At 39.0% G+C, this 27,150-nt stretch overlaps 1 protein-coding gene and 1 long non-coding RNA gene across 4 annotated transcripts in view; one reads left to right on the forward strand and one right to left on the reverse strand.

Moving 5' to 3' along the window:
- Positions 1 to 27,150, reverse strand: part of LOC133632087 (protein unc-13 homolog C) — a 321,103-nt gene that overhangs the window by 96,917 nt on the left and 197,036 nt on the right. For both annotated transcript variants that reach the window (XM_062024332.1, XM_062024326.1), the window contains exons 17-18: positions 11,593 to 11,726; positions 1,818 to 1,903 (exon numbers count right to left, since the gene is read on the reverse strand). In XM_062024332.1, coding sequence (XP_061880316.1) covers positions 1,818 to 1,903; positions 11,593 to 11,726 — 220 coding nt within the window. The remainder of the gene's footprint in view (positions 1 to 1,817; positions 1,904 to 11,592; positions 11,727 to 27,150) is intronic.
- The window catches only part of LOC133632100 (uncharacterized), a 222,594-nt gene that overhangs the window by 82,760 nt on the left and 112,684 nt on the right, over positions 1 to 27,150 (forward strand). The gene's annotated exons all lie outside the window — the stretch shown is intronic.

Consider the following 27,150-nt stretch of genomic DNA (forward strand, 5'->3'; position numbering starts at 1 on the left):
TTTACTGAGTGTTGTTAAAAGGAAAGGCAATGTAACACAGTTGTAAAAATGCCCCTGTACCAACTTTTTTGCAATGTGTTGCTGCCATTAAATTCTAAGTTAATATTTGCAAAACAAAAACAGTTCGTACATTAAATATCTTGTCTTTGCAGTATATTTAATAGACCATAAATCATTGTATTATGTTTTTATTTACGAAATACACAGCGTGACACTTCACTGGGTTTGGGTTTTGTACATATTAAAAGTAAAAGAGAGGTGTATCTTGCGTCATGCGTTTATTTAGTAGTCAAATACAAGTGTTCAAAAACGTAGTCGCCGCAAGAGTGAAGGCGAAGATCCGCCACCACAAGCCCACGGAGTGTGCATTACCGCAGTGTGCAGAAAACCTCCAGAAGCGTGCAACCCAAACTTTAGAACTTTTATTTGTGCTAAGAAAACTAGCAGCTAAGTACTAACAGCTAAAAGACACTCTTATGTCACTTTGAAAATCACTTATTTCACCAGGAAGTGTGGCTTGCAGCTCTTTTCTTATTGGCCCGTTGCACATTGTAGAAATAAGACAAAAGAAAAAACAAAAAAGATGCAAAAATAGACCCAAAAGTCATGACATATTTAAAACAAAAGCTGACAATTTGATACAAATAATGAATAAAAACATACAGATATGTCTTTAAATGTATGTTTTAGTATTTTTATTAGCCTACTTCATTACAAATTATATGATGTCACACTACCACTATATTGAGAGAATGTAACAATATTTGTTTTTTTATATACGTGAAGGGCCACGTCACTTATGTTGGTTTTTACAATGTAAAATACTTGAGTATTGTTGTTATTTATAAGCACAATATACTACTTTGCATGTATAGTTACCATTTGGCAGCTGCTACTGAGATATTACTTCTGTCCAAAAGTTGCTGAAGCACAGTGATCTTAAATACTTGACAGTTTGAAACAGTTTTCACTTAAGTAGTAAATGTAATAGTACGTGGGGTTTTTATCATGGTATCGAATGAGTATCGAGACTCGTGGAAATTCATAGGTATCCCCGAAAGGGACAAGCGGTAGAAAATGGATGGATGGATGGTATCCACTACTGAAATTCTACAACCGTAAGTACTTTATTGTAAACAGTACAGCATGAGCTTCACATCAACAGTTGAGTATAGTGCATTTAACATTTTAGAGCGCATACAGATAATAAAGCTGCTGGATGCTAACCACTCATGAAATAAAATCATAGCTATATTGCCATCTTGTAGAGTTAATAAAAAAAACAGCCCCTGTTTTTAATGCCAATGTTTTTGACCAATGCTAAATAAAGACCCCAGCAGTTATTTGATTTATATTTAATGCACCTGGCGACTTAACGTTCACTGAACAGAGACGTTAATTGGAGTATTTCCAGATTATATGCTGTGAGCCTTACTTGAACTTGAAAGACCTCTTAACCACCACAATATAATTTTAATCCTTGACAAGACAATTCTTTCATCACTTTTAAAATAATCAGTGACCATTTGAGCATTTTTATGAGCATTAGTGTTTAACCTCGCATTAGTTTGTGAATAAAAGTGTGAGTAGTGTGGATACAAACAGCTGATTAGCTCCATCGTGCCACCAATCAATGAAGGTGTTGCATGTTTTTATACCTAATGAGCATGTGAAGTAATAACTATTTAGACCCCAGGTAACAAGCTCACCTTATAATTGACCCTTAATTCATCAGAAAGGCAGAGTTAATGCATGTTATTGTACTTATCTCCTAATTGTCACTCATATCTGCTGGTAATCACAGCGGCATGACTCACCGTCCATTGCATACTTCATGTCCAGGGCAAAGAGGGTCCACGTCATCTCAGCGCTGATTTTGCCCACGTTCAGCTCTTGTGGAAACCTGGTGGGAAGGGAAAATAGATTCCGGTTAAACTAATTTCCCCATAACGACATGCTCCACCGGGTGGCCTGACGGCCAAGGCCCGAATCTTGGAGAAACGAGGTAATTGCTTGTGAGAGAAGACACGGTTGGCAGGTCTTGTAATGCGGACCTTCGCCAAGGCTTAAACATTTGTCACCTGTGAAATCAATAGGTGAATGGCTACACTATAGCACCCTGATGGCTAAAAGTTCTATCCAGATGCCAAATGTATTTACAATAATAGCCTACGTAAGCACAACAGAGCCTAAATAATAACAATAATCATCAGAATAACAATCCCTTTAATTTGTAATGCACTTTCAGTTCAGAATCATTAAGAATAAACATTAAAAAAAAATTGGCCTCGTAAGGGTAAGCTCATACTTATAAAAGAAAAAAAAAACATGGACATAAAAAAAATTGCCAGCAGACATGGAAATTAATCATTTACATTTGTGTTGATCAGACCCTAAAGTTATCCGGCAGCTATACAATTATAAAATGATATTACTGAATAGACCAGTGTTTTTCAACCACTGTGCAGTGAGATACAGTCTGGTATGCTGTGGGAGATTGTGTAATTTCACCTAATTGGGTTAAAAATGTTTTTTGCAAACCAGTAATTATAATCTGCAAATGTGCCGTGGTTGAGTGTCTGTGCTGTCTAGAGCTTGGCAGAGTAACCGTGTAATACTCTTGCATATCAGTAGGTGGCAGCAGGTAGCTAATTGCTTTGGAGATGTCGGGAACATGGTTTGTTGTGATCACAATATGCGGGAGGCAGTGTGCAGGTAAAAAGGTATCTAACACTTAAACCAAAAATAAACAAAAGGCGAGTGCCGCTAAGAAAAGGCATTGAAGCAAAACGAAACTAAAACTGAACTGGCTGCAAAGTAAACAAAAACAGAATGCTGGACGACAGCAAAGACTTAAAGTGTGTGGAGCAGATGGCGTTCACAAAGTACATCCGTACATAAAATGACAATCAACAATGTCCCCACAAAGGATAACTTAAATAGTCTTGATTGTGAAAACAAAGCAGGTGCGGGTATTTAGCGCTCAAAGGAAGACATGAAACTGCTACAGGAAAATGCCAACAAAAGAGGAAAAGCCACCAAAATAGGAGCGCAAGACAAGAACTAAAACACTACACACAGGAAAACAACCAAAACACTCAAAATAAGTCAGGGCGTGATGTGACAGGTCGTGACAGTACACCTACTTTGAGACAAGAGCTATAGTGATGCATGGTTGGTTATGGTTCAAATTCATATCCGACAATTGCGAGAACGACTTTTTATTGTCAATATCGGTTGCTGAGTTTCATTTTTCAATGATTTCTGCTGGTTGTACCTCTGCATTTTATCAATGCAGAAAAATGTGCCTTGGCTCAGAAAAGGTTGAAAAACACTGGAATAGACGATATGTCTTATATTCGTCCCAAATATGTTGGAGGATTCTCTGTCCATCAGCTGTCTTTGTAGCATGATCGTCTTCTCTCTCGCATCCATTTGTGCGTAACGCTGCCATTGTGGACATACTTTTAAAAATGTGCTTAAAGTACCTGGAGAACGGAAAAACAAGTTGCCTCTATATTGAAGATATTATCAGATATATCTGATTTATTATGACTAAAAGACTTACAAAGTTTGCCAGGAAATAGACATCTCACAGAGATTACTGAGCCATTTTGAGTGATAGTGAGCAAACCAGTCCCGTGATCCATGACATAGAGGTGGTAACCACAGATCCCTTCCCCATCAACAACAATGCTAATCAAGCAGACTTTGTAGGAGCCAACAAAGATTACTATTGGAAAAAAATATGTTAAACTATGATTACATCAATATTTTTTGGCATCACAACATTTACGTTCGTTTTTTCAAAAATGATATTTTGTTTATAAACTCAGGAAATATGTCCCTGGTAGAGATGCGCAGATAGGCAATTATTTCATCCGCAACCGCATCACAAAAGTCGTCATCCACCCGCCATCCACCCGAACTAACATTTTATCAAAACCACAACCGCCCGCCAGCCGCCACCCACTCGTTGTTATATATCTAATATAGACGATGCAAGGCATTCCTGTTAAAGACAGGAGACTGATCCAATGCAGCAGAGACATTCAACGCGTGCCACGCATTAATATCTCTTGGCCACGCATTAGAGGCTAAAAGATATTAATGCGTGATAATATTATTTATCATTATTATAATATTATTGTCATTTCCATCAAGAAAGTGGTGACTATTATTGTTATTTTTTTCCCCTGGTCTTTAGTATTGCCTTTTTTAGTTTGTCGCGTACCACGTTTGCAGCCGGCGTTGCAATCTTTGTATTTTTTTTCTTCTTCTTCTGTTGTGTTGTGTTGTGGTGTGCTGTCACGCCAAATTTCTTCCCCCTACAAAAACATCCCCCCACCCATTTACTTCCGTGGTCATGTTTCCTCTTACGTCATTGACAGCGAGCGATAGCACTTCGGCTTTGACTGCCCGTCGCTGGAAGGATACTTCGTCTTTGACAGCTGCTGGAATCTGAAGAAATCGATTATTGTTTTTTTTTGTACAGGCGCGAAACAGGAGAGTCGCGTGCGGTTTAAGGACCCCCGGCAACTTTGTGACTTTATTGGACGCAGCCCCGGAAGTAAATGGGGGGGGGGGGGGTCTTTTGTAGGGGGGTAGACATTTGGCGTGACAGCTGCAGCAGTGCCTGATGAATAATTGCCTGTTTCAAAGAGTGCTGCTCGTTTTTCGTATGTGGGTAACAACATTTAACTATGTATTTTTTTTTCTGACTTGGTTCAACCGCCAAGTTTCTCCACTCGGGCTGCGCCCCGGGGCTGATGTAACAGTTGGTTGGGGGGCGCATAATAAATGAAAATAACATAACATAACATAACACCCGCCCGAATCTATTTAAAATCTATTTTTCTCGTCATGCATCCGCCCGACCCGCGGATTATCCACGGACTCCGCGGTTGTGTCCGCAAACCGCGCATCTCTAGTCCCTGGACACATGAAGACTTTGAATATGACCAATGTATGATCCTGTAACTACTTGGTATCGGATTGATACCCAAATGTGTGGTACCATCCAAAACTAATGTAAAGTATCAAACAGAAGAATAAGTGATTATTACATTTTAAGTGTAGATAGAACATGTTAAAAGAGAAAGTAAGCGGATATTAACAGTAGGGCTGGGCGATATATCGAATATACTCGATATATCGAATATACTCGATATATCGCAGGTTTGTCTCTGTGCGATATAGAAAATGAGTATATCGTGATATAGATTGATTAGCTTTAGATTTATTGGTCCCCGTTGGGGAAATTAATTTTCACTGCCGTACATTTAAACAATAGACATTACACATCACGAACAAAAATAACAAAAAGACATCATGCATGACCAACACATTTACAGGCTTGTCAGACAGGTCGGCCGGGCCTGCTGTTTAGGGCGGCTAATAACAGGAGGTGAGGTGCAACGTATAGTCCTTTAAGTAATATTCGAGTATACGTTCTCACGCAGTTGCTTTTAGCTGCGGGCATTACCCTACATGCGTTTCCCACTCTTTCTTGTCTCTTCTTCTCACAGAGACCTAAAACAAGCGCACCTTCTTACATACACGACCGTTCAAAAGTTTGGGGTCACCCAAACAATTTTGTGGAATAGCCTTCATTTCTAAGAACAAGAATAGACTGTCGAGTTTCAGATGAAAGTTCTCTTTTTCTGGCCATTTTGAGCGTTTAATTGACCCCACAAATGTGATGCTCCAGAAACTCAACCTGCTCAAAGGAAGGTAAGTTTTGTAGCTTCTGTAACGAGCTAAACTGTTTTCAGATGTGTGAACATGATTGCACAAGGGTTTTCTAATCATCAATTAGCCTTCTGAGCCAATGAGCAAACACATTGTACCATTAGAACACTGGAGTGATAGTTGCTGGAAATGGGCCTCTATACACCTATGTAGATATTGCACCAAAAACCAGACATTTGCAGCTAGAATAGTCATTTACCACATTAGCAATGTATAGAGTGTATTTCTTTAAAGTTAAGACTAGTTTAAAGTTATCTTCATTGAAAAGTACAGTGCTTTTCCTTCAAAAATAAGGACATTTCAATGTGACCCCAAACTTTTGAACGGTAGTGTACGTCACATACAGTCACGCGTGCAACCTCATACGCCCTCGCGGAGCAGAGAGGTAGCGGCATGGTAACATTAGCTGTTGTGCTAGCGGCGCGGTGCGAGTGGTAATACAAGAGAGAGAAGGTGCGAATCTGGTAACAGATAAAGGAAGAAGAATTAATTCTTAAGAAAAACAGCACGGGGTCCATTGTCTGGCGGTGGTTTGGCTTCAAGCGGGAATATGTTGAACAATTATGCGGCAAAAGCATTGCTACAAAAAGTAGCAGCACTACTAATGTAGCATCATTTGAAAAGTCACCCGCAAGAGAATGAAGAGTGCTTGAAACTCCGCATGTCAACATCTCCGGCCTGTGCCACACCCACAAAATGCCCAAGCAACAATTTTCAGATCAACACCGTATGAAAAATATAATCAACAACAGAAGGAGATAACGTCCGCAGAAACCTACCACATAGCGAAGGACTTACACTATTTGATTTCCTATAATGCAGCTCATTTTTATTTGACATTTATTGAAATATCTTGTGTGACATCACGCACAAAAGTGCACTTTATCTGTTTTTAACTATTGTAGTGGCATTCTGTACAAAAAGTGCACTTTAATTTAGTGTTGTTTTGATAAGTCATCTTAGTGACATCATGCACAAAAGTGCACTAATAGCTTGTTTTAAAATGTCTCTGACAATCTTGCACTTTCTGTTTTGGAAATGACATGAATGTTTGTGCCACTGCTTAATAACTGTTTAATAAATACAGTTTTGGTAAATTGACTTAGTTGCCATTTCCCTCTCTGCATGAAAGTTTAAAATTAGCATATATTAATGCAGTATGAACAAGAATGTTTTAAGGTAGACACATAGAATCATCATACTGCTTTGATTATATGCATCAAGTGTTAATTCAAGGCTAAGGCAAAATATCGAGATATATATCGTGTATTGTGACATGGCCTAAAAATATTGAGATATTAATAAAAGGCCATAACGCCCAGCCCTAATTAACAGTAAATGAACAAGTAGATTAATAGTTAATTTTCTACCACTTATCCCTAATAATTGTGCCAAAATAATAGAATGATAAATGACACAATATGTTACTGCATACATCAGCAGACTAAATTAGGAGCCTTTGTTTGTTTACTTACTAATAAAAGACAAGTTGTCTTGTATGTTCACTAATTTATTTAAGTACAAACTTGCAATAAAAAAAACATATGTTTAATGTACCGTAAGATTTTTTGTTAAAATAAAGCCAATAATGCAATTTTTGTGATCCCCTTTATTTAGAAAAGTATCGAAAAGTACTGAAAAGTATCGAAATACATGCAATCATGGCCACGTCTATGTTTTGTAAACAAACCCCTTGGCTGTAATGAACACAAGGAAAAATGGACAAGCTATTCGCTCGTCTGCGCCGAGGAACGCAGTAGGATTTCAGTCAAAGGTTAAATTTGAAACGTCGGTGGTTTAATTATCCGTAGCCTCAGACAATGATGGGAGGACGTTTACAGATGACGAGGTGTTCCCCAGATAAAGGTCAGTTAATCTGGAAATGTTTTGTTGTTTTCCAACGCTGAATTATTCCCCCTGTAACTATAATCGTGGTGATGTGCAGAAAAAACACAACAAAGGTGTTTTTTGTGCAGAGAAGAAAATAAAAACCGATCCAAGGGACAATCGGCGTCCCTATTTTGGTGTCTAGATATTCACTGCCTTTACGAAAAGCATACAATAACATGTAAATCTGGAGCTAAAGTGCCTTTGGATGCAGTGAAGCAAACAAATGGCATGCATGATGAGCATTTTTTTTTCAGGAATAGTCCGTAAAGCTTCTAATCTTTTGGCTTTGCATCATTCAGATGGTATTTTTTTTTTTATTGCAAAAATCAATTCAAAGTCAGTCGATTCACAGTTTGGCCTTGAGAATATTTCCATTCCATCATTCTAGTCGGCAACAAGACCTTGTAGGTTTGCCACAAGACGATCAGCGTGGGGTCGTTATCGTTCTGGAACTTGACCAGAGGAAATCGTAGGAAAATAGACACGACTAAAGGCAGCTCTATCATTAGACAGTGTAGCAGAGGAAGCTCAGGGCATAAACAGCCGTAATGAGCGTTGTAAATCAGCAAGAGGCAAACAGAAATGAGCTAAAAATATGAACAAATATAAAAGGATGAGAGGGTATGCAATATGTATAAGCGGGGCTAGATATGGGGGAAATAATTGCATGCCTTTTCTGTTTTTTGTTTTCTGCTGAGGCAGTTTCATCTCTGTTTTCATCAGAAAATGGGTTTGATTCTAGAAACTGATGCACACAAACACATTGTAAACATATCCCTGGTCGCCACAATTCATGACAAATCTAGCACTTAATCATGCCATTGTTGTTATGAAGTTATTGCATTTCTCACCATTCAAATCAAAGCACTTTCAATTCAGACTAGGATGCGATTTGTATGAAATATGACTAAACCTAACCATTGCTGAAGGATGGGAATATGACTATACTGTATTTCACTGATCGTTGTACTAAACTCCTGTTTATGTCTTGTATTGAGCAGTGTTGCGCTAGTGGAAGGCTGCATGGATGGGGCTTCACTTCCTATAGTCGACAAGTTGCAAACTACCAAAATGACCCGAATATTACACTCTTCTAAAAAAGATGAGTCATCTTATAAGTGGGGTTGAGAGATTTATATTTGCAAACCAACAGGTGGCGCCAAACGACTTCTCCCAAATACGTCTGAGCTTTTCTCCCTGTCATTCACTTCTTTAGACTGCACACTGACACATTGCTCTGTATAAAAGACAGTATTTTCCCTCAAACATAGTCCCAAAAATACGAGTCGTCTTACATTTTGGGTCTAGATGTCTATATGTGCAGACCAACAGGTGGCGCCAAACGACTTCTCCCAAATGCGTCTGAGCTTTTCTCCCTGTCATTCACTTCTTTAGACTGCACACTGGCACATTGCTCCGTACAAAAGACTGTATTTTCCATCAAACATAGTCCCAAAAATACGAGTTGTCTTACATTTTGGGTCTAGATGTCTATATGTGCAGACCAACAGGTGGCGCCAAACGACTTCTCCCAAATGCGTCTGAGCTTTTCTCCCTGTCATTCACTACTTTAGACTGCACACTGAGACATTGCTCCTTATAAAATACATTATTTTCCCTCAATCATAGTCCCAAAAATACAAGTTGTCTTACATTTTGGGTCTAGATGTGTATATGTGCAGACCAACAGGTGTCGCCAAACGACTTACGGTATCCCAAATGCGTCTGAGCTTTTCTCCCTGTCATTCACTTCTTTAGACTGTACACTGACACATTGCTGCGTATAAAAGACAGTATTTTCCCTCAAACCTAGTCCCGAAAATATGAGTTGTCTTACATTATGAGTCTAGATGTGCACGTGTGCAGACCAACAGGTGGCACCAACGACTTCTCCCAATTGCGTCTGAGCTTTTCTCCCTGTCATTCACTTCTTTAGACTGCACACTAACACATTGATCCGTATAAAAGACGGTATTTTTCCCTCAAACCTAGTCCCAAAAATACGAGCTGTCTTACATTTTGGGTCTAGATGTCTATATGTGCAGACCAACAGGTGGCGCCAAACGACTTCTACCAAATGTGTCTGAGCTTTTCTTCCTGTCATTCACTTCTTTAGACTGCACACTGACACATTGCTCCGTATTAAAGACAGTATTTTCCCTCAAACATAGCCCCAAAAATAAGAGTTGTCTTACATTTTGGGTCTAAATGTGTATATGTGCAGACCAACAGGTGGCGCCAAATGACTTATCCCAAATGCATCTGAGCTTTTCTCCCTGTCATTCACTTCTTTAGACTGCACACTAACACATTGTTGCGTATAAAAGACAGTATTTTCCCTCAAACCTAGTCCCAAAAATATGAGTTGTCTTACATTTTGGGTCTAGATGTGTATATGTGCAGACCAACAGGTGCCGCCAAATGACTTATCCCAAATGCGTCTGAGCTTTTCTCCCTGTCATTCACTACTTTAGACTGCACACAGAGACATTGCTCCTTATAAAAGACATTATTTTCCCTCAATCATAGTCCCAAAAATACAAGTTGTCTTACATTTTGGGTCTAGATGTGCATATGTGCAGACCAACAGGTGTCGCTAAACGACTTACGGTATCCAAAATGTGTCTGAGCTTTTCTCCCTGTCATTCACTTCTTTAGACTGTACACTGACACATTGCTCCGTATAAAAGACAGTATTTTCCCTCAAACCTAGTCCCGAAAATATGAGTTGTCTTACATTATGAGTCTAGATGTGCACGTGTGCAGACCAACAGGTGGCACCAACGACTTCTCCCAATTGCGTCTGAGATTTTCTCCCTGTCATTCACTTCTTTAGACTGCACACTAACACATTGATCCGTATACAAGACGGTATTTTTCCCTCAAACCTAGTCCCAAAAATACGAGTTGTCTTACATTTTGGGTCTAGATGTCTATATGTGCAGACCAACAGGTGGCGCCAAACGACTTCTACCAAATGTGTCTGAGCTTTTCTTCCTGTCATTCACTTCTTTAGACTGCACACTGACACATTGCTCCGTATTAAAGACAGTATTTTCCCTCAAACATAGCCCCAAAAATAAGAGTTGTCTTACATTTTGGGTCTAGATGTGTATATGTGCAGACCAACAGGTGGCGCCAAATGACTTATCCCAAATGCATCTGAGCTTTTCTCCCTGTCATTCACTTCTTTAGACTGCACACTAACACATTGTTGCGTATAAAAGACAGTATTTTCCCTCAAACATAGTCCCAAAACTACAAATTGTCTTACATTTTGGGTCTAGATGTGTATATGTGCAGACCAACAGGTGCCGCCAAACGACTTCTACCAAATGCGGTATGCTGTTTGTATTGGTCCAGTTTCACAAATTCCTCAGTGAATTCACCGTGGAGTTATTGAGTCTGTTTAGCCAATTGGAGAGCTAGCTTCCGCAGCTAGTGGGTCCATGACGATGACTTTTGTTTTGTTAGATGATCCGATGACTTTTGTTTTGTTAGATGATCCGTGTTACAGACACCGTTCGGAAACAATTAAGGTATGTAAATAAACATTTCCAAAATCTTTCTGTGGAAATAACTCATTTCGTAATGTATATATCCGGTGCTGATAATATATGGAATTTAAAAAAAATAATAATTATTTAGTGGGAGGGGCTGGTATACTCTATAGTCTAGAAAATAAGGTCATTTGGTCTATTTTGGCCTTGTTTTTGTCTTAGAAAATATTTTTCCAAAAACGTCTCAGGTGGTTTATATTCAGGTAAATATGCCACGACTGGGGCTTGCAGCTAAGTAGTGGCCTCTGTTTTGCTTGGATGGCCTCAACACACAAACAAACAAAAAGGAACCAAGGAATCAAAAAAACTATCACACATAATTGACCAGATTCTTTACCTGGGAATGCATTGATTGTCAAGCAAAACTTTAAGTAATGAGAGCATTACATACTGGTTGATGACTGGTGTGTAGGCTGTCCTGTCTTCGTCTATGACCGACACCATGAGGGTGATGAGCTTGGGCCAAAAGTCCAGGTTCTTGATAGACGGCCCTTGTTCTTCACGTGGGAGATCTTGCTTCCGGCTCTGCAGACAGGGAATTCAGGAAATGTTAGGCACTCTAGGAAAAATGGATATGATGCATGAAGAATCAAGTATTAGTTATAGTCATTTTGTGTCGTTTTATTGCCATGATACAATTCACAGGGACACCAAGCTAGCATTTCAGTAAGTGATTAGACATACAGTACAGGCCAAAAGTTTGGAAACACCTTCTCATTTCAATGCGTTTTCTTTATTTTCATGACTATTTCCATTGTAGATTGTCACTGAAAGTATCACAACTATGACACCTGTGAAGTGAAAACCCTTTCAGGTAGACTACCTCTTGAAGCTCATTGAGAGAAAGCCAAGAGTGTGCAAAACAGTAATCAGAGCAAAAGGTGGCTATTTTGAAGAAACTACAATATAAAACATGTTTTCAGTTATTTCACCTTTTTTTGTTAAGTACATAACTCAACATGTGTTCATTCATCGTTTTGATGCCTTCAGTGACAATCTACAATATAAATAGTCATGAAAATAAAGAAAACCCATTGAATGAGAATGTGTGTCCAAACCTTTGGCCTGTACTGTATGTGTGAAACAGAAATAGTGGATTGTATGAACTCTGGTGCTTTTATATTCAAGCATTTTTTACCTAAAATGTTATCAAAGCCAAAGACCAACAGAGTACTCTATACGAATACATGCAAACCCATACACATACTGTGACAATGAAGCATATCATTTATGACATACTCTCACGGGAACATAATATACACATTTTACTCTTGTTTGTGTATGCAAATGCAAGCTTATTGTAGATGAATGGAAAAATTGCTAAGCCAGTTCGATTCCTTTACTGAATAATTTAGCGAGAATGATCCAACAACCTTCAGCATATTGACTTTGGTGCAGCCACACAACACACGTTACAAGGAAGAGAGCTTGGGAATTGGAATTACAACATCAATCCATTTGTTTATCAGCAACCAATCGACAACTGCAGCTTTTTTGTTGTTGTTGTGTGTTTTCCACCATCACGACATGGTTTCATCACGCAGATGACGATCGTGTGAACGATGATTGTGTGTCGCCTTCCTTTTTAATCATTCGGTTTGGGAGCGCCACACTAATAAAAAGGGATTACTTCACATTCTGTCAGACCTCCCATTTACAGCATCTTAGGCTTACAACATTTCTGATTCACTTTTTTTTTTTTTAAATGAAAAGACGATTGTGAATTCAAAAAAATCAGTTTCAGCGTGAGATTGATAACACAAAGACTTGGGAATTGCCAAGTTAAACTGTCTTTTTCAGAGTGAACAAGCATGATGCTTGAAGATATTGTATTGGAGGTGCGAGAAGGAATGGAAAGACAGTTGAAATAATCATACCTTATGGCAAATTCATCAATGATAAAACCCCAATCAATGGAATATTGATACAACTTTTATGGTATTTGGGCAGTTTCACATATTTTTATTTGTGAAAGTCCTTCATTTTCCACAAAATAAATGTTTCTATGTTTGTAACACCAGAATTTAGGGCAGTGGTTCTTAACCTGGGTTCAATCGAACCCTAGGGGTTCGGTGAGTCGGTCTCAGGGGTTCGGCGGAGCCTCTGCCGTGGAGGTCAAGACACACCCGACCCATCGTGTTAATAAAAACTTCTCCCTATTGGCGTATTATGGATACCCCCCAACAATGTTCCCTCTAATTTTCCATCTGATTTGCAGGTGTGTAATTTGTTGTGAGTTTATGCACTGTGTTGGTTTTGTTCTTTGAACAAGGTGATGTTCATGCACAGTTCATTTTGTGCACCAGTAAAAAAAAACATATAACTTTGTCTTGAATTGGAAAAAAAAAACATTGTATTTTTCACTAAAGAAGGGTTCGGTGAATGCGCATATGAAACTGGTGGAGTTCGGTACCTCCAACAAGGTTAAGAACCACTGATTTAAGGGCTTTGTGCAGTTGTTCATACAACCCCAAAATATACTGTTGCCGTGGTAATTAGTTGTCCCAAGCCTTGATGCCAATATTGATCCGATACGATATCAAAATGAACATACTTTTATTAAATTGTATTATGGAATGTTAGAAAAGGTTTGATCAAGTGAAAATACTCAGAACAATGGTATGCATGAAAAACACGAACCTTTTTATTTTAATGGATATATGCTGTCTTTAAGTTGAATTGGAGTGGCAATTGCTTTTTTTGGCGACACCTAGTTGCCACAAAAACTCAAGTTAAGCTCATGACTTAGCAAGTTAAATGATCCAGACACGTTTGTTACTAAATGGCCTCTAATCCGCTTCTGTCTTGGAGACTTGTATATGTAAGTACTGTGCAACTATAATTATTTGATACTTGTTTGTATTGACAAATGTCACGTTTTAGACGGCAATATTGTTCAATTAAGAACACCATTATGTATGTCTGGCTTATGTGCTATCGTGAGCTTGGCTGCTGTGTAGCTGCTAGCTCCCAGCAAGTCAAGTCAAGTCATTTACATGTTGACACTTAGTAAATGACTTGACTCAAATACAAGAAAATTCCAAACTTGTGTGCTTACTGGAGGACATTTAGATGTTAACCGACTGCAGGACTGCTTGTATCAGAGAGCTTATATTGGAGATTTCAGATGCAATTCAATATATAGACCAATGCTTTGTTTTTACTGATATGGTACAGATATCACTAAATTAATGGCCGAAATGACAATATTCTTGAACTGTTTTTAGTCTTGAATGAAAACCATGATTACGATATACAAAACCTAAAACCAGTGAAGTTGGCACGTTGTGTAAATCGTAAATAAAAACAGAATACAATGATTTGCAAATCATTTTCAACTTATATTCAATTGAATAGACTGCAAAGACAAGATACTTAACGTTCGAACTGAAAAACGTTGTTTTTTGCAAATATTATAGCTCATTTGGAATTTGATGCCTGCCACATGTTTCAAAAAAGCTGGCACAAGTGGCAAAAAAAGACTGAGAAAGTTGAGGAATGCTCATCAAACACTTATTTGGAACATCCCACAGGTGAACAAGTTAATTGGGACCAGGTGGGTGCCATGATTGGGTGTAAAAGCAGCTTCCATGAAATGCTCAGTCATTCACAAACAAGGATGGGGCGAGGGTCACCACTTTGTGAACAAATAAGTGAGCAAATTGTCCAACAGTTTAAGAACAACATTTCTCAACATTTCCCAGCTATTGCAAGCAATTTAGGGATGTAATGTCATCAAAGGGTTCAGAGAATCTGGAGAAATCACTGCCCGTAAGCAGCATGCCCATGACTTTCGATTGCTCAGGCGGCAACAAGCAACATCGGTGTGTAAAGGATATCACCACATGGGCTCAGGAACACTTCAGAAAACTACCGTCAGTAACTACAGTTTGTCGCTACATCTGTAAGTGCAAGTTAAAACTCTACTATGCAAAGCAAAAGCCATTTATCAACAACACCCAGAAATGTCGCCGGCTTCGCTGGGCCCGAGCTCATCTAAGATGGACTGATGCAAAGTGGAAAAGTGTTCTGTGGACGTCGCGTCCTCCGGATCAAAGAGGAAAAGGCGCAAAGTTCAAAAGCCAGCATCTGTGATGGTATGGAGGTGTATTAGTGCCCAAGGCATGGGTAACTTACACATCTGTGAAGGCACCATTAATGCTGAAAGGTACATACAGGTTTTGGAGCAACATATGTTGCCATCCAAGCAACGTCTTTTTCATGGACGCCCCTGCTTATTTCAGCAAGACAATGCCAAGCCACGTGTTACAACAGCGTGGCTTCGTAGTAAAAGAGTGCAGGTACTAGACTGGTATTCCAGACCTGTCTCCCGTTGAAAATGTGTGGCGCATTATGAAGCCTAAAATACCACAACGGACAACTTAAGCTGTACATCAAGCAAGAAGGGGAAAGAATTCCACCTAAAAAGCTTAAAAAATTGGTCTCCTCAGCTCCCAAACGTTTACTGAGTGTTGTTAAAAGGAAAGGCCATGTAACACAGTGGTAAAAATGCCCCTGTGCCAACTTTTTTGCAATGTGTTGCTGCCATTAAATTTTAAGTTAATAATTATTTGCAAAAAAAAACAAAAACTTTCTCAGTTCTAACATTAAATATCTTGTCTTTGCAGTCTATTCAATTGAATATAAGTTGAAATGGATTTGCAAATCATTGTATTATGTTTTTATTTACGATTTACACAATGTGCCAACTTCATGGTTTTGGGTTTTGTAGATATCACTACCAGATTGGAACACTAACTGGTAAGTGAGATTAGTGGCCAAAATGACAATATTTTTAACCATTTTTAGTATTGAATGCAAACCAAGATGTGTCATAGCTTAACAACTTCCAACATGTTTTTAAATGCCACGTAAACGCAAAATGAGCAGTTTGCACTTTAGATTAGAAGCACTGACACTTGGAAATAGCTGATTTACATTTTCTCTGGCAGAATTAACAAGTGGGAGACAGTTGATGATGAGATGAGATGTTGCAGTGGAGGTGTTAAAGCAATGGAAAAGCAGTTGAAACGACCATACATTAGGGCACGTTCGTCAACAATAAAAGCCCAATAAATTGACAGGACTTTTTTCTCCTATCTAGGGAGATTGCAAATGTGATCCTGAGTTAACGCACAAAGACGGTGCCTAATGGGAATTCCTGTCCAACGGGAAACATGAATAATGAAAAGAACAACTCTGCAGGGGGGTTTTAGTCCACCATGGAAACCGTGCACAGGTGCAAAAGTGAAGGACACGTATGAAGGTTGACGAGTGCGTTTCCCTGTTAAAACTCCCTTTGCTCATTTATATTCGACTCAAGTCGCCATGACCACATTGTTCTATGTGATTAAGTAGATGCTGCTTTTTTTTTTCTTTTTTTTTACAGTCAACAAACACACCCATGGCTTTCAATTTTTACTGTAAGATTGCACCTTAGCAGCACCGCCGCTACGACTACTTTCACCAAGGCGAGGGCAATAGCATCAAGATTGATGGCGGCGCATCGCTCTCCCAGAGGCTACCTGTGCTGCTTTATGTTTATTGTTTAGTGCTCCCAGGTTTCCATTTGCATGCGACAGGCTCCTCATCAATTATGGCAATTCAAGTCAAATTTAGAGTCTGGAACTGAGAGCGGCACGATGGGAATGTGCTCGTATCCTGAAGGAACGCACACAGGTGGTAAGACAAGAGAGTTGACGGATTATTGAAATCCAGAATCCACTCTAGACCCTAGAGCAGGGGTCAGCAACCCACGGCTCTTGACTTTAGCGCCGCCCTAGTGGCTCCCAGGAGCATTTTTTTTAAAAAGGATTGAAAATGGAAAAAGATGGGGGAAATATTTGTTTTTGTTTTAGTATGTTTTTTGTTTGAGGACAAACATGACACAAACCTTCCCAATTGTTAGAAAGCCCACTGTTTGATATGAGTATTTGGTGAACATCGTCTTGTCCTACTCATTTCGGCTGTTCTTGAACTCACCATAGTGTGGACTGTGACGCAACAGTTTGTTTACATGTAAAATCTTCCACTCCTTTGTCTCATTTATCCACCAAACGTTTCATACTGTGCGTGAATGCACAAAGGTGCACTTTGTTGATGTTATTGACTTGTTGGAGTGCTAATCAGGCTATTTAGGCTAGCTGTATGTGCATTTGCATCATTATGCCTCATTTGTAGGTATATTTGAGCTAATTTAATTACCTTTACTTGTATCCTCTTTGAATATAATTTAGTTTTGCATGTCTCATGACACATTATCTGTATGTAATATTGGCTGCATTTCAGATAGTTGTTTGTGTGCTATATTGTTCCAGACCACAGCATACGTTACCTAGCTTGCCAAAGATTGTAATAAATCTATTAAAAGAAGACAGCCTGCCGTTTCCTTTAACTTGGACACACACATAATATATATATATATATACCTTTGACCTTTAAAAGCCACTAATTTCCAGGAGTTATCTCACCTTCTGAGTAGTCTCTGATTTACTAATGGTTTCTAATGTTTTAAAAATGTGTAGAATAAATATTACATTTCAACATTTCTGTCAACGAAGACTTGCTTCAGCCTCCAACACATAGTCATTTTGATAGTAAGCTATTATAGCTAATATAAACACGTCATGTGTTGCCTTCATTATAAGACTTATATACGGCTTTTCATTTATTACGGCTCCAGACAGATTTGTTTTCGTATTTTTGGTCCAATATGGCTCTTTCAACATTGTAGGTTGCCAACCCTTGCCCTAGAGCAGGGGTGTCCAAACTTTTTCCACTGAGGGCCGCACACGGAAAAATTAAAGCATGCGGGGGCCATTTTGATATTTTTCATTTTCAAACCATAACAAAATATATAGATTTTTTTTTTTAACAATTAGGGCTCCTGGGGCCCGTAAAGGGTCTCAGTCATTAAAATGTTAAAAACAAGTCAAATTATTATTGCCTATTATTATATATGCCTTTTCTGTCAAAGACAACTTTGTTTTTTATAGTAAAACTGAAATATGCAGTATTTCCCCCACCGCCCAAAACATTCAGAAAGCAATGTTTGATGTGAAGTAATTGGAGCCCTGAAAAGATCAATAATGCACGACACCATTGATTTTATTTTCATTATTATTTTTGATTATCACAGTGAAAAGATAAATAAAATCCCACTAAATATATTTGGGATCCAAAAGGTACCCCACTCATAAAGTGATACATTTTTATTAGTATTTGTTTTACTTTCAACACTTACTGTAAGTTACGAGATCAACTTCAAAAACAGTATATCTGTCGATTTTACACTATTATTTTGTTTGTTTTATGCTCTTTTGTCAAAGAAAACTTGGATGTTTTTATATGGCAACCACACAATATATGCAATATTTTTCCACATAAAACATTTTAATGTGAAATATTTGAAGTAATTTGAGCCTTGAAGATGTCAATAGTTCATTATTATTAATTGTTTGTCTTTTTTTTTTTTTTGAGCAATGGCAAAAAAAGGAAAATAAAGATAGACAAAATAAAAAAAAAACAGCCTGCATGGCAGCTTTGTGTCAATATTGCAACGTTTTCTAGTTAGATTTCACCTCATTCCACTTTTGTAATGTTTTTTTTGATTTTTGCAATGGCATTTCCAGAATGTGTGGCGGGCCGCTAAACATTGTATATTCCAGAGAACTGGCGTCCTCCAAAGTAGACATTTGATCATCGTCTATATATTTTGTCAGAGTTACAGGAGCGTGCTGCTGTTTTTAAGAACCTTTGCAAAAAAGCTAATCAAAGATCATCTCTATGACAGCGCTCTAGTGTTTTTAAAAATCTGCTACATAAAGGTGAGTCTCTCACATGTTTTTTTAACCGAAGTTGCAGGCCACAAGTTGAATAGCCCGAATTATGAAAAAGGAATAGTAGACTTTGCATGCAGTTGCTATTCCAAAGACGTTACACTGCAGTCGTGTATAGACTACAGTGTACAGTAGTCTTTGCCATCAGATTGGATTTGGAGTGCATTTGCCCTACAAAATGTTTAAATTGTAAGAATTACATTTACTACACACCAGCTGTTTGATTGTTACATGCATCTTTGTTCTAATTTTGATTACCAGATTTGGATTTGTGGAAAGCCCCATTTCAAATCACTAATGCTAGTCCATAGCGTGTTTATAGCAAATCCAGTGTAAATTAACATTGAAAAAAGTGGAACGTTACTCTACTTTTGAGTGCCTTCTTTTGGTGTTGTTGGCATATGAAATTGTAATGGTCGTGCTGCTTGACTGATTGTTTCCCTTCCAAGTGCTTGAGCCCATGCCATATCTGCAACTGGCTGTGACGTCATGTGCTACAAAGACATCGAAATATGGCACCGTTTAATTTAACGTGACTCTGTACTTTGTGTGTAGTACAGGCCGGCCGGTGCCTATATATAAGTACCAAATTCTGTATCCAGACCTATCTGTAGCACAAAGCGCCTTTGCATTACCTTTACGTAGCTTTTCAATCACTTTCAGGCTGAGTGTACCGGGGCTTAACTTCTTGTCAAGGGTTTTTGACCACACATATTGTTAGAATGTTTTTTCATTCAGTTTCTTCATTTTCTAAATTTTATACTGGTGACAGTTTGACCCTGAAACTAGAGATGTCCGATAATGGCTTTTTTGCCTATATCCGATATTCCGATATTGTCCAGCTCTTAATTACCGATTCTGATATCAACCGATACCGATATATACAGTCGTGGAATTAACACATTATTATGTCTAATTTTGTACCGATTCCGATATCAACCGATACCGATATACACAGTCGTGGAATTAACACATTATTATGTCTAATTTTGTTGTGATGCCCCGCTGGATGCATTAAACAATATAACAAGGTTTTCCAAAAAAAATGCCAACATGGCACTGCCATATTCATTATTGAAGTCACAAAGTGCATTATTTTTTTTTAACATGCCTCAAAACAGCAGCTTGGAATTTGGGGCATGCTCTCCCTGTGCATGAGGAGGTTGAGGTGGGCGGGCTTTGGGGGAAGGGGCAGCGGGAGGGGGGGGTGTTGTATATTGTAGCATCCCGGAAGAGTTAGTGCTGCAAGAGGTTCTGGGTATTTGTTCTGTTGTGTTTATGTTGTGTTACGGTGCAGATGTTCTCCCGAAATGTGTTTGTAATTCTTGTTTTGTGCGGGTTCACAGTGTGGCGCATGTTTGTAACAGTGTTAAAGTTGTTTATACGGCCACCCTCAGTGTGACCTGTATGGTTGTTGACCAAGTATGCATGCATTCACTTGTGTGTGTGAAAAGCCGCAGATATTATGTGACTGGGCCTGCACGCAAAGGCAGTGCCTTTAAGGTTTATTGGCGCTCTGTACTTCTCCCTAAGTCCGTGTACACAGCAGCGTTTTAAAAAGTCATAAATTGTACTTTTTGAAACCGATACCGAGAATTTTGAAACCGATACCGATAATTTCCGATATTACATTTTAAAGCATTTATCGGCCGATAATATCGGCAGTCCGATATTATCGGACATCCCTACCTGAAACTATATTTTCTGTGACTCTATCTAGTGGTACGCCAAATAATCACTTGATTAAAGTACAGTGTTTTATTATACTTTATACAAACTGTGTGTATAAATTCAATTAAATAATTGTTAAAACATCATTTTGTTTTAATTAATACTTAGGCCTACTCCTCTACTGTATTTTGATGTGGGTCATTATGGTGGTCCTTGGTGAAAAAAAGTTTGAGAACCACTGTCCTTTGGGAATCATTGTCTCCAAATGTGAACAAATTGTAGGTTGACCTTTGTTGAAATTGCTTCACCCTGAAGGTTTCAAAGCAGTAAAAGAGTTCAATGTGAGCTTCCGCCAGTTGCTCCTCTTGCTTCATGGTGATAGTAGGCAATATGTGGACACAATGAACGAGCAGACTACCATGTGCTTTACCAATAATATTTATATCGAGCTCGGATCATATACAGTATATTGCCAAAAGTATTTGGCCACCCATCCAAATGATCAGAATCAGGTGTCCTAATCACTTGGCCCGGCCACAGGTTTATAAAATCAAGCACTTAGGCATGTAGACTGTTTCTACAAACATTTGTGAAAGAATGTGATTTCCAGCATGGAACTGTCATAGGATGCCACCTGTGCAACAAATCTAGTTGTGAAATTTCCTCGCTCCTAAATATTCCAAAGTCAACTGTAGGCTTTATTATAATAAAAATTGGAAGAGTTTAGGAACAACAGCAACTCAGCCAGGAAGTGGTAAGCCACGTAAACTGACAGAGGGTTCATCGGAGGAATTATGGTGTGGTGTTGTTTTCAGGAGTTGGGCTTAGCCCCTTAGTTCCAGTGAAAGGAACTTTGAATGCTCCAGAATACCAAAACATTTTGGACAATTCCATGCTCCCAACCTTGTGGGAACAGTTTGGAGCGGGCCCCTTCCTCTTCCAACATGACTGTGCACCAGTGCACAAAGCAAGGTCCATAAAGACATGGATGCCAGAGTCTGGTGTGGATGAACTTGACTGGCCTGCACAGAGTCCTGACCTGAACCCGATAGAACACCTCTGGGATGAATTAGAACGGAGACTGAGAGCCAGGCCTTCTCGACCAACATCAGTGTGTGACCTCACCAATGTGCTTTTGGAAGAATGGTGGAAAATTCCTATAAACACACTCCGCAACCTTGTGGACAGCCTTCCCAGAAGAGTTGAAGCTGTAATAGCTGCAAAAGGTGGACCGACATCATATTGAACCCTATGGGTTAGAAATGGGATGGCACTTCAAGTTCATATGTGAGTCAAGGCAGGTGGCCAAATACTTTTGGCAATATGATATTGAAATGTGTCTTATAACAAAGTGAACAAGCCACGCTTTCCCCACTTTTCAAAGAATAAAAAAATAAATAAAAGAAGTGTTTTTTCCACTTGGATTATTTAAGACGGGGTCCCCTATTCCTCTCTTCCCTTCCTCTCCCCTCTAGCTAATTCATGCCCTGGCGGAAGCGACGGGCTGGAGGTTGTCGTGTTACGCAAGAAGCCTTGTTGTGGCAGGCCTGCACTTTGCTGGGCTCTCGAATGAGTTGTAACCACGCAGACAGCGAGGGTAGCTGTGTGCGCCCGTGTCTACGAGCACAATAATTTATAGTCATAGCGACATTAGCTTGAGGGGCCATGTCTTCTTTTTTTTCTCTCCCATTGATGGAGAGGCTGTCTATGCTGAAAGGAGTGGGGGGGGGGTAGAAAAAAAAGGTATAATTAGCAAAAGTGTCTCTCTCTCTCTGGTGTGGTAATTGCTTACAACACCTCTGGCTGTTTAAGCAAAAGAGCGTATTATTCCATTATAGTCGAAGAAAAAGGACATTATCTTGTGTGGTGTGGCGAAGTTGCCTGTTGCTTGGTGGCGGTTCAGACGAGACCGATGGAGGAGTAAACATGGATGCTCCGAGTGCTCCCGGCGAGCCAACAATAGTCAAAAAGATCCGAAAAGGCAGCCTGGGTTAATGTTCCATCTGCGATGCCGGTTGACCCGAAAGTGCTTATTTCAAAACAAATTTCCCAAATAAAGTAAGGGGGCTCCAGCACTCCCCACGACCCCGAAAGAGACAAGCGGTAGAAAATGGATGGATGGATGGAAGTCAGTAGTGTCTAATGTCTGCTACATATTTAACCCTCTTGGGACGTTACATTTGAATTGTCCTCAAAGCCAAAATCCTTTAAAGGCCGTAACAACATTTTGGATTCATATTTTTTTGGGGGACTTTTTTGCAACATTTCTCAGTAAACTTCGGTCCTAAACAACAAAAATAATGGTAAATGGGTTATACTTGTATAGCACTTTTCTACCTTCAAGGTACTTAAAGCGCTTTGACACTATTTCCACATTCACCCATTCACACACACATTCACACACTGATGGAGAGCTGCCCACTGGTGGGAGCTGTCATGCAAGGCCCTAACCACGACCCATCAGGAGCAAGGGTGAAGTGTCCTGCTCAAGGACACAACAGACGTGACGAGGTTGGTAGAAGCTGGGGATCGAACCAGGAACCCTCAGGTTGCTAGCACAGCCACTCAATAAAGTACTATCTATCTGTCTATCTATCTATCTATCTATCTATCTATCTATCTATCTATCTATCTATCTATCTATCTATCTATCTATCTATCTATCTATCTATCTATCTATCTATCTATCTATCTATCTCCCAGCCGCGCCACGCCGTACCCAATAATAATAATAATAAAATAATGTCGCAAGTTACTCAAGTTATGCAAATGTTCGCTAATTGAAAACTGTGACATCATTGATCATTTGTAAAAAATAAAAAGACCGTGGCCTTGTGGTTAGAGCGTCCGCCCTGAGCCTGGAAGGTTGTGAGTTCAAACCCCGGCCGAGTCATACCAAAGACTGTAAAAATGGGACCCATTACCTTCTTGCTTGACACTCAGCACCAAGGGTTGGAATTGGGGGTTAAATCACCAAAATGATTCCCGAGCTCGGCCACTGCTGCTGCTCACTGCTCCTCTCACCTCCCAGGGGGTGAACATAGGGATGGGTCAAATGCAGAGGATAATTTCACCACACCTAATGTGGACTATAAGCCGTTACTATTTTCTAACACTTTGAACCCTGTGGCTTATAAAAGCTAATTTATGGATGTTTCTTCGCCAACGGCTATAATGTGTTGTATTGAACAAATTGTTTCTATATTACACCAACAGAAACACTGAAAAGCTGTGTTATTGTCTGTCCTATGGTGCCATCTTTTGGACAAGTTTGTCGGGTTGACTATGTACTTCTTGTTTCGTGACCGGAAGTATAACCTTCCATAGCGTTTCTGCTCGAAATTATTCTTCATGCATCATTCAAAGCAACGTTTGTAACTTTTACAACATAACTAAAACAATTCATACTTACTGAACCATCCCATGTGTGATGTCTGTAGAAGTGTTTTCATGCATATTTGTATGTGATTTTGTAGTGTAACCAAGCTAGCATTGTTAGCATTGGCGAATCTGACAACATGTTTACAAGTGTCTGTGTTACTATTATTAACATACAATTGCATTATTTTTGTATTGTTTTGGTATTGTAAATTTACCGAGATGTCACAGTGGAGTTATTGAGTCTGTTTAGCCAATTGGAGAGCTAGCTTCTGCAGCTAGTGGGTCCGTGACAATGACTTCTGTTTTGTTTGATCAGCCGTTTTACTGCTGTGTGAGAGGCAGTGTTTGGAAACAATTAATGTATAATAAACATTTCCAAAATATTTTGTATCTGCGACTTAATATATTGTGGTGTGGATAATAAATGTAAAAATATGTGTTTTTCTTTTAAAATTTTGTGGGTGCAGCTTAAATACCTATGTGCTTTGTTAAACCAGAAAATACAGTTGAAATAATAACTACTAATAACTAAAAATTACTTTGAAAAACAACGAATAACTGGCTTTGGAGTATTGTGGAATACCTGTCTGTATATTGTACACGTGAAAACATTTTTTAAATTTAACATGAAAAACCCTCCTAGGACAAATAACCTAATGGAGTAACCAAAATTGTGTCTAAAAATACAGCGAAAATCAAAGTTAGCCTTTTTCCCCGGAGTTAAAAACAAAACAAAACAAAGATGATTAAGTCTAAACTCAAAAGAAAACAATCAAATGGTGACGAGAAAAATGTAAAAAAAAAGCATTGGTCACGTTTTGGATGTTCGCAATTTAGTTATTTTTGGTGTGTTTTTTTAAATGTTATTTTCATTTATATTTGCTTTAATTGAATACCCCAGACATTTAAATTTAGAAAACTAAGAAAGTACCATATCTGTGTCATCTACTATTATATTTGACTAATGATAATAATAATAATAATAATAATAATAATAATAATAAATAATATTGTAGTAATAAAAAAAATACAGAGAATAGTTTGGACCTATTTATATTTATGTATACTATTTTATTAATCAAACACTTTATCAATAAAATGTTTGTCTATTATGAATGTAGTAAACTATATTTAACTGCTTTGCATATCTTGACTTACACTGGGTTGGTTTTATGACAACATTTTTTTAAATAATGACTACATAAAAAAATATCTTAAGTGTCTTTATACCCGGCTTGGTGAAACAAATCTTGAGCAGCTACTTCAATTGTGGTTGCCTGAATCTGAACGCAATAACTAGGAGCTAATTTCCATCCGTGGTGTAGAACGTGACCACAAATGTTTTTGTACTGATGATGACAAGCAGTGCCATGGCAATGCAAGGGCGACCACACATGTAATATTCACACAAATCCACTTAGATTGCTACAAATACTGTTTATTTTCAGATTACTATAAGTCTAGCTTTTTGATCGCAGGAGGGAACGATGCAAACTCCAAAATGACATTCTAAACAATATTATGTTCTGCAATTCATTCAGTGTACAATGTTACTTTTGTCACAGTAGTATGATCATTTCTAGATTCAAAAGAAATATACAATACAAACAGAATTGTTGCTGCTGAGAGACTTGTGCCATGTGAAAGCCCGGGGAGGTTATTTACTCAACTGCAGAGAGGATCAGGCAAACAGGGTTTTTTTTATACAAATGTTATTGTAATCGTCCATCCATCCATCCATTTCCTACCGCTTGTCCCTTTTGGGGTAGCGGGGGGGCTGGAGCCTATCTCAGATGCATTCGGGCGGAAGGCGGTTTACACCCTGGACAAGTCGCCACCTCATCACAGAGCCAACACAGATAGACAGACAACATTCCCGCTCACATTCACACACTAGGGACCATTTAGTGTTGCCAATCAACCTATCCCCAGGTGCATGTCTTTGGAGGTGGGAGGAAGCCGGAGTACCCAGGGGGAACCCACGCAGTCACAGGGAGAACATGCAAACTCCACACAGAAAGATCCCGAGCCCGGGATTGAACTCAGGACTACTCAGGACCTTCGTATTGTGAGGCACATGCACTAACCCCTGTTCCACCGTGCTGCCCACAAATAATCATTAACTTAGAATTTAATGGCAGCAACACATCGCAAAAAAGTTGGCACATGGGCATTTTTACCACTGTGTTACATGGCCTTTTCTCTTAACAACACTCAGTAAACGTTTGGGAATTGAGGACACCAATTTTTTAAGCTTTTCAGGTAAAATGATTTCCCATTCTTGCTTGATGTACAACTTAAGTTGTTCAACAGTCCGGGGTCTCCGTTGTCGTATTTTACGCTTCATAATGCGCAACACATTTTAGATGGGATACAGGTCTGGACTACTGGCAGGCCAGTCTAGTACCCACACTCTTTTTCTACAAAGCCACACAGTTGTAACATGTGCAGAATGTGGCTTGGCATTGTCTTGCTGAAATAAGCAGGGGCGTCCATGAAAAAGACGTTGCTTGGATGGCAACATACAGTATGTTGCTTCAAAACCTGTATGTACCTTTCAGCATTAATGGTGCCTTCACAGATGTGTAAGTTAGCTATGATTTGGGCACTAATACACCCCCATACCATCACAGATGCTGGCTTTTGAACTTTGCACCTATAACAGTCCGGATAGTTATTTTCCTCTTTGGTCCGGAGGACACGACATCCACAGATTCCAAAAACAATTTGAAATGTGGACTCGTCAGACAACAGAACACTTTTCCACTTTGCATCAGTCCATCTTAAATGAGCTCAGGCGTTTCTGGGTGTTGTTGATAAATGGCTTTGGCTTTGCATAGTAGTTTTAACTTACACTTACAGATGTAGCAACAGACTGTAATTACTGACAGGGGTTTTCTGAAGTGTTTCTGAGACCATGTGGTGATATTCTTTACACACGGATGTCGCTTGTTGATGCAGGGAGGGATCAAAGGTCCGTAATATCGCTTACGTGCAGTGATTTTTCCAGATTCTCTGAAGCTTTTGATGACATTACGGACTGTAGATGGTGAAATCCC

The sequence above is a fragment of the Entelurus aequoreus genome, linkage group LG02 (genome assembly GCF_033978785.1).
Source record: "Entelurus aequoreus isolate RoL-2023_Sb linkage group LG02, RoL_Eaeq_v1.1, whole genome shotgun sequence".
Taxonomy (NCBI): domain Eukaryota; kingdom Metazoa; phylum Chordata; class Actinopteri; order Syngnathiformes; family Syngnathidae; genus Entelurus; species Entelurus aequoreus.